At 38.7% G+C, this 16,252-nt stretch overlaps 1 protein-coding gene across 2 annotated transcripts in view; it reads left to right on the forward strand.

Annotated features, from left to right (window-relative positions):
• The first annotated feature begins 15,541 nt into the window (after window positions 1–15,541).
• The window catches only part of Slc4a10 (solute carrier family 4 member 10), a 179,051-nt gene continuing 178,340 nt past the window's right edge, over window positions 15,542–16,252 (forward strand). For both annotated transcript variants that reach the window (XM_052181141.1, XM_052181140.1), the window contains exon 1: window positions 15,542–15,619. In XM_052181141.1, coding sequence (XP_052037101.1) covers window positions 15,575–15,619 — 45 coding nt within the window. In that variant the 5' untranslated portion in view covers window positions 15,542–15,574. The remainder of the gene's footprint in view (window positions 15,620–16,252) is intronic.

The raw sequence follows: 16,252 nt of genomic DNA on the forward strand, positions 1-16,252 counted from the left end.
AGTGAGCAGGGGGAGTGGGAAAGGGATAGAGGATTTTCAGGTGGGAAACAAGGTTTGAAATGCAAATAAAGAAGACATCTAATAAAGTTTTAAAAAATAAACTCAAAGTAGGTTTAAATATTTATCATGAAACTAGAGCAGAAATAATACTGAAGTATTAGAAAGCCTGAAATTCAAGGCACACTCTTCAGTGGAAAGAGAAGTATGTGACCAACAAGGGTATTTGTTCAAGTGTTAACCAAAAATTAGTTTCTTCTTTTGTAAGAAATAATGTATTCTCTAATTCTTATATTTATAAAGTGAATAATACTAGGTGACCATATTTTACTATATGGTCTTTGTTTTTTTCAGCCTACATTTTACTTAGCAGAGGTTTGACTCCATAAATAGAAATACTGGTTTACTGAATACTTTGATTACATTAATCAACTTTCTAGTTCTGTGACAAAATGCATGAGACAAATAAACAGAGGGAAGATGTTTTATACATGTTTCTGGTCCCTGCCCACTTGGCCCCGTTGATCCTCTGTCGTACAGTGAGGGAGAACATCAGAGAACATGTGCATGAAAAGGAAAGCTGTTTCCCACTCAGTGGCCTGGAAGCCTAGCGAGAATGGACAGTGTAGGGAACAAGGTTTACCCCTAAAGGTAACCCCTAATGGTCCCGTAAGTTTCCACACCTCCCTCACATTGGACTATCAACTTATGAACCTGATTACTGATGAATTCAAGGCTGGGAGGCCTGGTGACTTTCCTAAGCTCCATCACTGCCACTGCTGTGTGATGACCAGGCCTTCAGTACTGGAGCCTTTGAGGAGCAGTTCAAATCTAACCACGATGACATAGTCTATTATCTCATAGAATATCATTTACCTTATGTTTTATTTAAGCTTATTGTTGTGTGTGTGGACATGTGCATGTGTGTGAGTGAGCAGCCACGGTATGGTTGTGGGGGACAAAGGAAAACTTTTTGGAATAAATTTTCCTTCTCCCTTCATTATATGGATTTTGAGGTCTCCGGGTGTCCTCAGAAAGTACTTTTACCTGCTGAGCCATCCTCTCACTGAGCCTGAAGGCCATTTATTTCTAATATTCTGCAGTCACGTGAATTACACTTTGGGCATACTTAGCTATCATTTAAAAAAAAACTTTTCCCATTTCTTCTTCTCAAATAATGTAGCACCAAAATTTCATAAATCCTAATTTGCTCCATTGCTTTTCTCTACTGGTCAGATTTTCTTTTTGCTGTAACAGAAACATGAGAAAATAAGTTCAGTGTTGATGATTCTGTCTATCTGTCCATCCATTCACCTGTTTATCCACCCATTCATTTATTTATAAATTAGCATACAAAGTTATTTATTTATCATGACCTTTAAATATACACATGTTAATAGAATTAGTTTGTTTTTGTGGCCTTTTTGATGCCTTCTTCTGTCTCTCCGTGTATCCCGCTTGCTATTTCTCTGTTCCCTCCCAAATAGCGTTCTTTCTTCCTTTCATGTCACATGCCGGAAAGAAAGAACCAGTTCCAGCTCATAATTTCAGAGGTGACAGCCCACTATTGTCTAACTCCATGGCTCTGGATGTGTGACAGTGTCGGAGAAACATCATAATGCCTGAAACATGTGTCAGGGCCACTGATGTCATGGCTGTCAAGAAGCAAATGGACAGATGGGAAGGGATTGGCTCACCTTACATCCTCTAAAGATGTGAGCACTTAGTTAAACACTTCTTCTAACTTGTCTTCATTTACTAATAGTCCATTGATGAACTCTGCACCTTCACCTTCAGTTCACAAACATCTAAATTGTGGCGCCAGTTGCCTACCAACACCTCAATACATGATCCTCGGACAGAGGACAACACTTCAAACCACAGTACCTTCAGACATACTCTCTTATCAGAACTTAGAACAGACTGAATATCTTCAGGAATCTTTGGGGTTTTTTTTTTTGTCATCTTATGGTGGCAGGTAGGATTGGTTTGTATTTTCTTCAGATTTGATTCAGAGCTTTAATAAATATGCTCTGCATTTATTTTTTGTAATTTATTATTAGATATATTCTTTATTTATATTTCAAATGATTTCCCCTTTCCTGGTCCCCCCCCCCGAAATTGCATAAGTAATCTCCCCTCGCCCTCTTCCCCAATCAACCCTCTCCCACTTCCCGGTCCTGGTATTTCCCTACCCTGTGGCATCTAGCCTTTCCAGGACCAGGGGCCTCTCCTCCCTTTGATGTCCAACAAGGCCATCCTCTGCTGCCTATGCATCTGGATCCATGGGTAACACCATGTGTTCTATCTGGTTGATGGTTTTGTCCCTGGGAGCTCTGAGAATACTGAGTGGCTCATATCATTGTTCCTCCTATGTCACTGCAAAACCCTTCAGCTCCTTGGGTCCTTTCTCTAGCTCCCTATTGGGGACCCTGTGCTCAGTTCAATGGCTGGCTGAGAGTGTCCCCCACTGTATTTGTCATGCACCAGCAGAGCCTCCTAGGTGACAGCTATATCAGGCTCCAGTCAGCAAGCACTTGTGGCATCCACAATAGTATCTGGGTTTTATAACTGTATATGGGATGGATCCCTAGGTGGGGCAGTCTCTGGTTGGTATTTCCCTCAGACTCTGCTCCACACATTAACTCTATATCTCCTTCTGTGGGTATTTTGTTCCGCCTTCTAAGAAGAACCAAAGTATCCATACTTTGTTCTTTCTTCTTCTTGAGCTTCATTTGATTTGTGAATTGTGTCTGGGGTATTCCAAGATTCCAGGCTAATATCCACTTATCAGTGAGTGCATACCATATGTGTTCCTTTGTGATTGGGTTACTTCACTTAGGATAATGTTCTCCAGTTCCACCCATTTGCCTAAGAATTACATGAATTCATTGTTTTTAATAGCTGAGTAGTATTCCATTGTGTAAATATACCACATTTTCTGTATCTATTCCTCTGTTGAGGGACATCTGGGTTCTTTCCAGCTTTGGGCTATTATAAATAAGGCTGCTGTGAGCACAGGGGAGCATGTATCCTTATTACATGATAGAGAATCCTCTGGGTATATACCCAGGAGTGGTATAGCAGGGTCCTCCAGTAGTATTATGCCCAATTTTCTGAGGAACAGCTAAACTGATTTCCAGAGTGGTTGCAACAGCTTGCAATCCCACTAGCAATGGAGGAGTCTTCCTCTTTCTCCATATCCTTGCCAGTACCTGCTGTTTCCTGAGTTTTTGATCTTAGCCATTCTGACTGGTGTAAGGTGAAATCACAGGGTTGTTTTGATTTGCATTTCCCTGATGACTAAGGATGTTGAACATTTCTTTAGGTGCTTCTCAGCCATTCGAAGTTCTTCAGGTGAAAATTCTTTGTTTAGCTCTGTGCCCCATTTTTAATAGGGTTATTTGATTCTATGGAGTCTAACTTCTTTTTTTTCCTTTTTTCTTTGTTTATATTACAAATGATTTTCTCTTTTCTGGTTCCACCCTCTCCATAAGTCCCATAAGCCCTCTTCCCTCTGCTCATTCTCCAATCAACGCCCTCCTTCTTCTCTGTCCTGGTACTCCCCTACAATGCTGGATCAAGTCTTTCCAGTACCAGGGCCCTCTCCTTCCTTCTTCTTGGGAATCATTTGATATGCGAATTGTGTCTTGGGTATTCAGAGCTTCTGGGCTAATATCCACTTATCAGTGACTGCATTCCATGTGTGTCCTTTTGTGATTGGGTTACCTCACTTAGGATGGTATTTTCCAGTTCCAATCATTTGCCTAATAATTTCATGAATTCATTGTTTTTAATTGCTGAGTAGTATTCCATTGTATAAATATACCACATTTTCTGTATCCATTCCTCCACTGGGTTCTTTCCAGCTTCTGGCTATTACAAATAGGGCTGCTATGAACATTGTGGAGCATGTGTCCTTATTGCATGCCAGGGAATCCTATGGGTATTTATATCCAGGAGTGGTATAGCAGGGTCCTCCGGAAGTGTGATGCCCAGTTTTCTGAGGAACCACCAGACTGATTTTCAGAGTGGTTGTACCAACTTGCATTCCCACCAGCAGTGGAGGAGTGTTCCTGTTTCTCCACATCCTCGCCATCACCTGCTGTCTCCTGAGTTTTTAATCTTAGCCATTTTGACTGGTGTGAGGTGAAAACTCAGGGTTGTTTTGATTTGCATTTCCCTAATCACTAATGATGCTGAACATTTCTAAGTTCTTTCTATATATTGGATATTAGCACTCTGTCAGATGCAGAGTTCATAAAGATTTTTTCCCATTTTTTTTGGTTGCCATTTTGCCCTTTTGACAGTGTCCTTTGCCTTACAGAAACTTTGTAATTTTATGAGGTACCATTTGTTAAATCTTGATCTTAGAGCATAAGCTCTTGGTGTTCTGTTCAGGAAATTTTCCCCTGTGCCCATGTGCTCAAGGCTCTTCCCCAGTTTCTGTTCTATTAGTTTCAGTGTGTCTAGTTTTATGTGGAGGTCATTGATCCACTTGGAGTTGAGCTTAGTACATGGAGATAAGAATGAATTGATTTGCATTCTTCTGCATGCTGATCACCAGTTGAACCAGCACCATTTGTTGAAAACCATACTGGATGGTTTTAGCTCCTTTGTCAAAGATCAAGTGACCACAGGTGTGTGGGTTCATTTCTGGGTCTTCAGTTCTATTCCACTGATCTACCTTCCTGTCACTGTACCAATACCATGTAGTTTTTAACATTATTGCTCTGTAGTACTGCTTGAGGTCTGGGATACTGTTGAGAACAGTTTTAGCTTTTCTGGGTTTTTTCTTATTCCAGAAGAATTTGAGAATTGCTCTGTGTAACTCTATGAAGAAGTGAGTTGGAATTTTGATGGGGATTGCATTGAATCTGTAGATTGCTTTTCATTGGCCATTTTACTATATCAATCCTCCCTATCCATGAGCATGGGCGATCTTTTTATCTTCTGAGGTCTTCTTTGATTTCTTTCTTCAGAGACTTGAAGTTCTTGTCATGCAGATCTTTCACTTGTGTCATTAGAGTCACACCAAGATACTTTATATTGTTTGTGACTATTGTAAAGGGTGCCATTTACCTAATTTCTTTCTCAGTCTATTTAACCATTGAGTATAGGAAGGCAACTGATTTGTTTGAGTTAATTTTGTATCTGGTCACTTTGCTGAAGTTGTAGGAGTTCTCTGGTGGAGTTTTTGGGTATCTGAAAATAGTGATAATTTGACTTCTTCCTTGCCAATTTGTATCCCTTTGACCTCTGTTTGTTGTCTAATTGCTTTAGCTAGAACTTCAAGTACAATATTGAATAGATATGGAGAGAGAGGGCAGTCTTGTATAGTCACTGATTTTAGTGGAATTGCTTCAAGTTTCTCTCCATTTAGTTTGATGTTGGCTACTTGTTTGCTGTATACTGCTTTTACTATGTTTAGATATGGGCCTTGAATTCCTGGGATTTGCAAGACTTTTAACATGAAAGGATGCTGAATTTTGTCAAATGCTTTTTCAGCATCTAATGAAATGACCATGTGGTTTTTTTTCTTTGAGTTTGTTTATGTAGTGGATTACATTGATGAATTTCCATATATTAAACTATCCTTGTATCCCTGGGATGAAGCCTACTTGATTGTGGTGAATGATCGTTTTGATGTATCTTTGGATTCCGTTAACAAGAATTTTATTGAGCATTTTTGCATCGATATTCATAAGGGAAATTGGTCTGAAGTTCTCTTTCTTTGTTGGATCTTTATGTGGTTTTGGTATCAGTGTAATGTGGCTTCATAGAATGAGTTAGGTGGTGTTCCTTCTGTTTCTATTTTGTGGAATAGTTTGAAGAGTATTAGTGTTAGGTCTTCTTTGAAGATCTGATAGAATTCTGCACTGAAGCCATCTGGTCCTGTGCTTTTTTTGGTTGGGAGATTTTCAATGACCATTTCTATTTCTTTAGGGGTTATGGGACTGTTTAGATGGTCTATCTGATCTGATTTAACTTTGGTATATTTGTATCTGTCTAGAAAACTGTCCATTTCGTCCAGATTTTCCAGTTGTGTTGAGTATAAGCTTTTGTAGTAGAATCTGATGATTTTTTGAATTTCCTCAGTTTCTGTTGTTATATCTCCCTTTTAATTTCTTATTTTGTTAATTTGGTTACTCTCTCTCTGTTAAGGGTTTATCTATCTTGTTCATTTTCTCAAAGAACCAGCTCCTGGTTTCATTGATTCTTTGTATAGTTCTTTTTGATTCTTCTCGATTGATGTCAGCTTTGAATTTGATGATTTCCTGTCTTCTACTCCTCTTGAGTGTATTAACTTCTTTCTGTTCTAGCTTTCAGGTGTGCTGTTAAAATGCAAGTATATGCTCTCTCCAGCTTCTTTTTGGAGGCACTCAGAGCTATGAGTTTTCCTCTTAGCACTGCTTTCATTGTGTCCCATAAATTTGGGTATGTTGTGCCTTCATTTTCATTAAATGCTAAAAAGTCTTTGTTTTTTTTTCCTTATTTCTTCCTTGACCAAGGTATCATTGAGTAGAGCATTGTTGAGCTTCCATGTCTATGTGGGCTTTCTGTTGTTTTTGTTGCTATTGAAGATCACCCCTTGCTGGGCAGTGGTGGTGCATGCCTTTAATCCCAGCACTTCAGAGGCAGAGGCAGGCGGATTTCTGAATTCAAGGCCAGCCTGGTCTACAGAGTGAATTCCAGGACATCCAGGGCTATACAGAGAATCCCTGTCTCGAAAAACCAAAAAAAAAAAAAAAAGATCACCCTTAATCCATAGTGATCTGATAGGAGGCATGGGATTAGTTTGATTTTCTTATATCTGTTGAGGTCTGTTTTGTGACCAATTATATGGTCAGTTTTGGAGAAGGTACCATGAGGTGCTGAGAAGAAGGTATATTCTTTTGATTCAGGATGAAATGTTCTATAGATATCTGTTAAATCCACATTTGTTCCATCACTTCTGTTAGTTTCACTGTGTCTCTGTTTAGTTTATGTTTTCCTGATCTGTCCATTGATGAGAGTGGGTTGTTGAAGTCACCCACAATTATTGTGTGAGGTGCAATGTGTGCTTTGAGCTTTAGTAAAGTTTCTTTTATGAATGTTGTTGCCCTTACATTTAGAGCATAGATGTTCTGAATTGAGACTTCTTCTTTGTAGATTTTTCCTTTGATTTGTATGAAGTGTCCTTCTGTGTCTTTTTTGATGACTTTTGATTGAAAGTCAATTTTATCTGATATTAGAATGGCTACTCCAGCTTGTTACCATTTGCTTGGAAAAATGTTTTCTATCCTTTTACTCTGAGGTAGTGTTAATCTTTGACAGTGAGGTGCGTTTCTGGTATGCAGCAAAATGCTGGGCCCTGTTTATGTATCCACTCTGTTTGTCTGTGTTCTTTTGTTGGGGGAATTGAGTCCATTGATCTTAAGAGATATTAAAGAATAATGATTGTTGCTTCATGTTACTTTTGATGTTATTTTTTTGTTTGTATGGTTATCTTCTTTTGAGTTTGTTGAATCTTGACTTGTCTAGCGTGCCTTCCTTATATTGTCGTTTTCTATCTATTATCCTTTGTAGGGCTGGATTTGTGGAAAGATACTGTGTAAATTTGGTTTTATCATAGAATATTTTGGTTTCTCCATTTATGGTGATTGAGAGTTTTTGCTGGGTATAGTAGTCTGGGCTGGTATTTGTGTTCTCTTAGGGTCTGTCTGCTATCTGCCCAGGATCTTCTTGCTTTCATGGTCTCTGGTGAGAAGTCTGGTGTAATTCTGATAGGTCTTACTTTATATGTTACTTGGCCTTTTTTCTTTACTGCTTTTAATATTCTTTCTTTGTTTAGTGCATTTGGGGTTTTGATTATTATGTGATGGGAGGAATTTCTGTTCCGGTCCAGTGTGTTTGGAGTTCTGTAGGCTTCTTGTATATCCATGGCATCCCTCTCTTTATGTTAGGAAAGTCTTCTTCCATAATTTTGTTAAAGATACTTACTGGTCTTTTATGTTGTTGGTTTGTATTTTAAAAATGTTAGCATATTGGGCCCACTAGATGTTTCCAGCAGTATAGGTGCCCAATTGCCAGAGGCCTGTTGACATAAAAAGATAAGCAGCTCCTACAGACTGTATTCTGATCTCTATATAAGAACACTAAGTATGTGTATATGCACTTCCATGCATGCACACACAGAATAAATAGTATATATGCTAGGAAATGTAAAAATGTAAATAAAATAAAATACATTATTTTAGAGGCTATCCTCTGAAATAATAGTATTTCAAAATTATTTATTTAAGATATGGTTTTTTAGTCTTTGAGAATTTCATATACGTATAAGATAAATTTTTCTTATATGCTACCTTTCCTCATCCTCCAACTCCTCCCAGACTCCATTCCCCAATGAAATACCTTCTAACTTAATGTCCTATAGTTTAGAAAAAAAATCTTTTTATTTCACATTACATATGTATATACATGAGTGTGAGTCTATTTACTAGAGTATGGACATTCTATCTCTTTTACATAAAAGTCAAAGATATTTACTAATGAAAATAAAAGATCATTTAGAAAATTGTAATATTTAAGGATTTCTTTGTTTTTCACCTTATAACACTATAGGAGTGTTATTTTAATTATTATAGATATAGATCATTTTTACAAAAAGAAAATATTAAGGTAACAACTTTTTATTTAGAGAAACTTTGAAACCAAAAATACATGGATTCTAATTTCTGGGCCTGACTCAATTTCTCTAATTTTAATTACCTCATATGTTAAATGACAGATCCCCTGGTAACTGAAGGAAAATCATGAAAATGAAGCAGTTGTAAAATATTTGTCCTTTTAAGGATTCTCAACTTTTAATATTTGGGATATTGTTTGACAAATCGATAAATCATTTTCATCTGCCATTTGTGCTCTGCACTTTTTTTAAGAGTGTAGATATTTAATCTATTGAATACTCAACACTGGTATGACGATACCTCACCAAAGGCAAATTCATTTAGAATTACATTCCTTCCCTTGTTTTTTGTTCAAGTCTTTCCCTTAGACTCTGCTTCACACATTGTCTCTGTATCTCCTTCTGTGGGTATTTTGTTCCAGAGTCTTAGGGAAAGACCATCCAGAGACTACCCCATCTAGTGATCCATTCCATATATAGTTACAAAACCCAGACAGTATTATAGATGCCCACAAGTACTTGATGGCTGGAGCTGGATAGGCTCGTGCATGACAAATACAAAGGGGACCCTCTCAGCCAGCCATTGAACTGAGCACAGGGTCCCCAATGGGGGAGCTAGAGAAAGGACCCAAGGAGCTGAAGGGGTTTGCAGCGACATAGGAGGAACAACGATATGAGCCACCCAGTACTCCCAGAGCTCCCAGGGGAAGAAAACATCAACCAGATAGTACACATGGAGTTACCCATGGCTTCAGACACAAAGGCAGCAGAGGATGGCCTTGTTGGACATCAAAGGGAGGAGAGACCCCTGGTTCTGGAAAGGCTAGATACAGCAGTATAGGGGAAAACCAGGACAGGGAAGTGGGAAGGGTTGATTGAAGAACAGGGGGAGGGGAGATGGTTTCTGGGACTTTCGGGTGGGGGGGAACCAGGAAAGGGAAAATAATTTGAAATGTAAATAAAGAATATATCTAATAAAAATAAATAAATAAGTAAAGGTCCCCAGAAAGTTCGTGTGCCTGCCAGGTAAAGGGAAGGAAACCTTCACTAGACACTGCACAATGATGAACTGATACTGGGCTTCTTAGCCTACCGAACTGGGGAAGGTACATTTCTTCTGGCTACCCATCACTCATGCTAATTTGTAGTATCAGGACTAAGGAATCAAGTCTACTCTTTTGTTTTTCTCTTTGGCAGTGTTCTATCTTTTCTTCATCACCTTTATGACATATTTGTCAGGTTAAGTATATAGATAAACTGCTTTTCAGTGATATGATTACAGTGATAATAATACTGTACTAATAATGCTATGAATAATAAATTGCATGAAAAATATTTTTAACAAAGCTACAGAGACGTGAATATAATTTTTATTTTAAGGCATTTATTTAGTTATGTATTTATTTATGTGTGTGTCTGTATTGTGGTTCACATATGTGCACATGTGTGCGGTCACCCATGAGTCCAAAGAGGGTAGTACTTCTGGGAACTGGAGCTGCTTGGCATTGGCACTGGGGACTGAACGGAGGTGCTGAGGGATGAGGTTCTGGAGGCTAAGAAATCCAAGTCATGAGCAGGTTCAGGGTCTAGTGGAGGTTTTCTTCCCACTAAAACTTTATATGGCGGGCACAGGAACTTTCTGTGAACTTCTTTTTTAAACAGTGGAACAAATGCAATTTAAAAAAAAAATACAGCGATCATATTCATCACATATCAAGTCCTCTAGAATCACAGTGATAACTTAAATACTGACCTATATTGCAAGCCCTCAGAATTCTTATAGCTTAATTAGTTAGTGATGTAGCAATACTATTATATGGATCTAAAAATGGACAACAAACAAATAATCTTTTGGCTTAAAAATATTTTATCTTTAGATAATATGTTAAGAAGTATGTGTACCAGTTTTGAATATTATTGCAAGAATCAAGTTTGTTGGCAGGAAAGCATTGTGGAAATCTTAATAATATATTCATTAATATCTTAAAGAGAATGATAAAATGTTCATAATTATACTTATTTCTCATGTATTCATTTAATAGCTTTATTCAACATGTACATATTAGGAAAGTAACAGGGAATTTAAACCAAATATTCCTCCTAAAGTTTTTAAGTTAAATATTTTATGGCTTTTATTACTTTTGTTTTGAGTTTTTTCTTCTTTACTTAATTCTCCCGTATAGTACATCCCAACTTTAGTTTTGTCTCCCCCACATCCCCTTCTGCCTCTCCCTCCCACATCCCCTTTCCCCCTCAGATTCATCCCTCCCATTTCATCTCCTCTCAGAAAAGAGCAGGATTCCCAGACATCAACTAAATAAGGCAAAACAAACTACAGTAAGACCGGGCAGATATTCTCCCACCAAGGCTAGATGAGGCAACCCCGTCAGTCAGAGGCAAAGGGTTAAAGACAGCCCTTGCTCCCGCTCTTAGGAATCCCACAAGGACACAGAGCTGCACAACCACAACATATTTAGAGGACCTAGGTCAGACGCATACAGGCTCCCTGATCTCTGCAAAACCTCTTGAATCCTAGTCAGTTGATTCTTTGGGTAGTGATCTTGAAGTTTCCTTAATCTCTCTGGCTCCTTCAATCCTTCCTCTCCTTCCTCCACAGGGTTCCCTGGGCTCAGACTAATATTTGGCAGTGGGTCTCTGTTTCTGCTCCCATCAGTTGCTGGATTAAGTCTCTCTCATGATGGTTATGTTAGGCTTCAGTCCCAGCACATCCTGCACAGTGTAAGTGGATATTAGGTATAAAGTAAAGAAATAATCATGCTATAATCAACAGACAAGGAGAGGCTAAGGGACAAGGAAGGCTGAAGTAGGGACACAAGGATCTTTCTGAGAAGGGGAAATAGAATAGATTGTGTGAATGGAGGGGGACAGCTGGGGATAGGATTCTCAGGGATCAAGTGGAGGGACACAGGCAGAGAACACTAGGAGAGACAACTGGACTTAGGGGTCATTTTGGGAGTGAGGTAGAAACCTAGTACAATGGAAATTCCATGGAATCTACTAAGGTAGCAGTAGCACAGACTTCTACTAATGGGGGATACAGAGCCTGAATATGCCATCCTTTGTAAACAGACAAGGCCTCAAATGGAGGGACTGGGACACCAACCCAGTCACAAAACCTCTGACCTCCAGTTTTCTTTTGTTTTTGTGGGTTTTTTGTTTGTTTTAATCTAATTTTTTTAATAATTCACTTTACATACCACTCACTGTCCCCCTCAGGACCACCCCTTCCCACAATCCTTTCCCTCTGAGCAGGTGGGGCCCCCTGGGTATACCCCCAAACCTAGCACTTCATGTCTCTTTAAGGTTAAGTGCTTCTCTTCCCACTGAGGCCAGACAAGGCATCCCAGCTAGAAGAATATATCTATTCTTTCCAGTTCCACCCCATAGACCCTCACCTCCAGATCCAGTTGTTTTCTTTCTCTCATTAGAAATCAGACTTCTAAGGGGTTGTCTTAGTCAGGGTTTCTATTCCTGCACAAACATCATGACAAAGAAGCAAGTTGGGGAGGAAAAGGTTTATTCAGCTTACACTTCTGCATTGCTGTTCATCACAAAAGGAAGTCAGGACTGGAACTCAAGCAGGTCAGGAAGCAGGAGCTGATGCAGAGGCCATGGAGAGATGTTTCTTACTGGCTTGCTTCCCCTGGCTTGCTCAGCCTGCTCTCTTATAGAACCCAAGAATACCCAGATATGGTACCACCCACAAGGGGCCCTCCCCCCTTGATCACTAATTGAGAAAATGCCCCACAGCCAGATCCCATGGAGGCACTTCCCCAACTGAAACTCCTTTCTCTGTGATAACTCCAGCCTGTGTCAAGTTGACACACAACCAGCCAGTACAGGGGTAATAATAAATAAAGGTCAAAACAAAAGGAAACACATGAAAATTAGACAGAACAAACAGAAGGAAAAGAGCCCAAGAAAAGGCAGAAGAATCAGAGCCCCCATCCATTCCAGTAATTGGGAGTTTTATAAAATCACTGAATTAGAAGCTGCAAGGTATATGCGAAGGACCTGGTGCTGACTGACACAGGCCCTGGGTGTGCTGTCTCAGGTTTTTTGAGTTCATATGAACTTCCTTTGACCCTGTTGGCTTAGAGATCCTGTTGGCTTGGAGTTTTCTTGGTGTTCTTCAACCCTTCTTACACCCTTTCTGCCACTTCCTCAGCAGCCTGAGCCAAAGGAGAGGGATTTGATAGAAACATATCTAGGGTTGAGTGCTGCAAAGTTTCTCATTCCTTCCATAACATCTGGCTATGGGTTTCTGCATTTATTTCCATTTTATTATCTTATGTGTTTAAAGAGAACATGGCGCGACCTGGATGTGAGAGGACAAGTTGCTGGGGGTTCTCTCCTCCCACCTTATGGGCCTGCAGGTCACACTCTGCTTTGTAGTACTGGCAGCAACACTGATCTATCTCACCTCCCTGGATTTCTTTTTCTTTTTATACAATTTTTTTAAAGATTTATTCATTTTTATATATGAGTACACTGTCGCTGTCTTCAGACACACCAGAAGAGGGCATTGGATCCCATTTACAGATGTTTGTGAGCCAACATGTGGTTGCTGGGAATTGAACTCAGGACCTCTGGAAGAGCAGTCGGTGCTCTTAACTGCTGAGCCATCTTTCTAGCCCCAGATTTCTTTTTCTTTTCTTTTTTTTATTCGATATATTCTTTATTTACATTTCAAATGATTTCCTCTTTCCTGGATTCTACCTCCCAGAAAGTCCCATAAGCCCTCTTCCCTCCCCCTGTTCCCCAAACATCTTTTTCCCTGTTCTCTGTCCTGGTAATCCCCTATACTGCTGCACTTAGCCTTTCCAGGACCAGGAGCCACGCCTTCCTTCTTCTTGGACATCATTTGATATGTGAATTGTGTCTTGGGTATTCCAAGCTTCTAGGCTAGTATCCGCTTATCAGTGAGTGCATACCATGATTGTTCTTTTGAGAAATGGGTTACCTCACTTAGGGTGATGTTTTACAGTTCCATTCATTTGTCTAAGAACTTCATGAATTCATTGTTTCTAATGGCTGAATAGTACTCCATTGTGTATATATACCACATTTTTTTTTATCCATTCCTCTGTTGAGGGGCATCTGGATGCTTTCCAGCTTCTGGCTATTTTAAATAGGGCTGCTGTAAACATAGTGGAGCATATATCCTTATTACATGCTGGGGAATCCTCTGGGTAAATGCACAGGAGTAGTATAGCAGGGTTCTCCAGAAGTGTCATGCCCAGTTTTCTGAGGATCCGCCAGACTGATTTCCAGAGTGGTTGTACCAGCTTGCAATCCCACCAGCAGTGGAGGAGTGTTCCTCTCTTTCTCCATATCCTCGCCAACACCTGCTGACTCCTGAGTTTTTTGATCTTAGCCATTCTGACTGGTGTGAGATGAAATCTCACAGGGTTGTTTTGACTTTCTTAAATGGCGTCTTAAATGTAATTGTTTTGACAGTTTCACAAATATCTTCACCATGTCCACTTCTACTCTTTCAGACCTCATCCCAATAGATGTCTGCTCATCTTTATGCCTCTAGTCCCTCTGTCTTCAAGGCAAATTTATTAAGACTTATTGTGACTTGTCTGTATGTGTGTGTATACATATATATATATATATATAATAGTCTGTAATATATTATTATCATATGCATATATATCCCATCAAATATGAATAGGACAAGGAAAGTTTACCTATTTATTGTCAGTTTACATTTGTCTAAAACAGATTTGTGCATTATTTTAGCTATTATCAAATTTCAGGAATTTAATTTACAGGTATATAAATGAAGTGTTGTAGAATCATTGATTCTTCCTGCACTGAATGTGTGGGCTGTCCTAAGGTGAGATCCTTTCCTTTGTACCCTAATTTGTTTAATTTGATGTTGGTCTTAGTTTCTGTGTTTATTTCTAGGCTCCTGTTCCAGTTGCAGTGTTTCCTAAGCTGCTGTGCTTAGGAAACAAGGGCATTTCTAGTGCATTGAGGAGAGGACAATAGTATTTCATGCTGTTAATGCAATACCTTTTACTTAGTCTTCTTTTCTAAACAACCATCCAGTCTTAGGACTTGATGATAATTTATTAACTTCTGAATATTTAACTCTTTATAAGAATTAAATAAAACAAAGGAGATATTTTTAATTGGAAAATTTTAATTTTTAGTTATGTTGTTCTGAGGAATAAATCATAAAGATTCCTGGAAATAAATGTAAATGACATGTGCATGTTTATATTGATCAAAATTATCTAATATTTCATGAATAGCAATTCCTCATTTTTAGGTCCTTCTAAATCTGATGGTTTGGTAAGAAGTTTTCTCGAAAATGTAGGACAATTTTATCTACTGAATCATTATGCTACAAATTAGTTTTTATATGGAGAATAAAAAACTGCCTAATAGTTAAGGCATGACATTTTAAGACAGTATTTTCAACAGTCATATTGGATACTTAATAAATAGATCATTGCTTATTTTTAAAAAAAAAAGTACTGATAGGAAATGAAATGCTCATAGAATGTGAATCTGTGTAGTAGCAGCAGTGGAAGCCTGAGGTCTGTGTCTGACTCTAGATGATGCAGAACGGCTCCAAGCAGTAAGCTGGCTGTTTCCGACAGCATTAGCAGCATCAGCAGACACCACTGTGTCAGCATCTCTTAGTATGCAGCGTTTGTAACCGCACAGAGGGGATGATGAACACGGCATGGGATCCGATATTTTGATGGTGAATTAAGTAGAGCCTGATGAACAGATCTGCTATCTGATCTTTTTTTCACTAATCCTGTAGATGCTGGGAGACAGAGATGGCTGAGCTTATTTATTTACTTGTTTTTTTGTAAGACAGGAGTGTGTGATCTTTTAGGGATTTCTGGAAATAGAAAGGTCATGCAGCCTGGAACCTGTGAGCATTTCCAATCTCTAAGTCAAGAGGTATGCACTTGTGAACTGTTGGTACTCTTGGTATGCAAGGTTGTTGCTTTGACTAGATCATAGTCCTTTAGAATATGTTAATCAACATAATTACTTATTAACTCATTTTCATTTGGATATTTGAGCAGGTGATAATTGTGATAATGGGTAAAATATGAATTAGGAAGGGTTTCTGTGTATGTATGATTTTGTTTTTTCTTTAGTCTTTTTTGGGATAGAGATGGGGAATAAAGGAAGATATACTTTGTGATTAGAAACAATGTTTATGGCTCTTTAATTTTTTTCTAGATTAATCCTGATTAGATCTGGATTTACTTGAAATGATAAAAATAACATAAATGAATTGAACTGAAAATAATACTTGATCATCATCTGCCTATAGATATGTATTGCGATCTGGTTGTTATCTGAGATTTAATCACAGTAATCAGTGTGTTAACACTGTCCTGAGCCACACAGTAATGGAAGTTTGATGAGTGGAAACATGCTTGTCCAGGATGTAAGCTAAATCATGAAATCTGTTTTATTCTAGGACATCTTTTAAAGCCATTTTAAAATGCTGTGATGCTCTTGGGGCTTTTAACGTACTTCTCTGCTAAGGCATTAGCCACTTCTGAAAGCTGATTGTAAATT

The sequence above is a fragment of the Apodemus sylvaticus genome, chromosome 5, assembly GCF_947179515.1.
Source record: "Apodemus sylvaticus chromosome 5, mApoSyl1.1, whole genome shotgun sequence".
In the NCBI taxonomy this organism is placed as follows: domain Eukaryota; kingdom Metazoa; phylum Chordata; class Mammalia; order Rodentia; family Muridae; genus Apodemus; species Apodemus sylvaticus.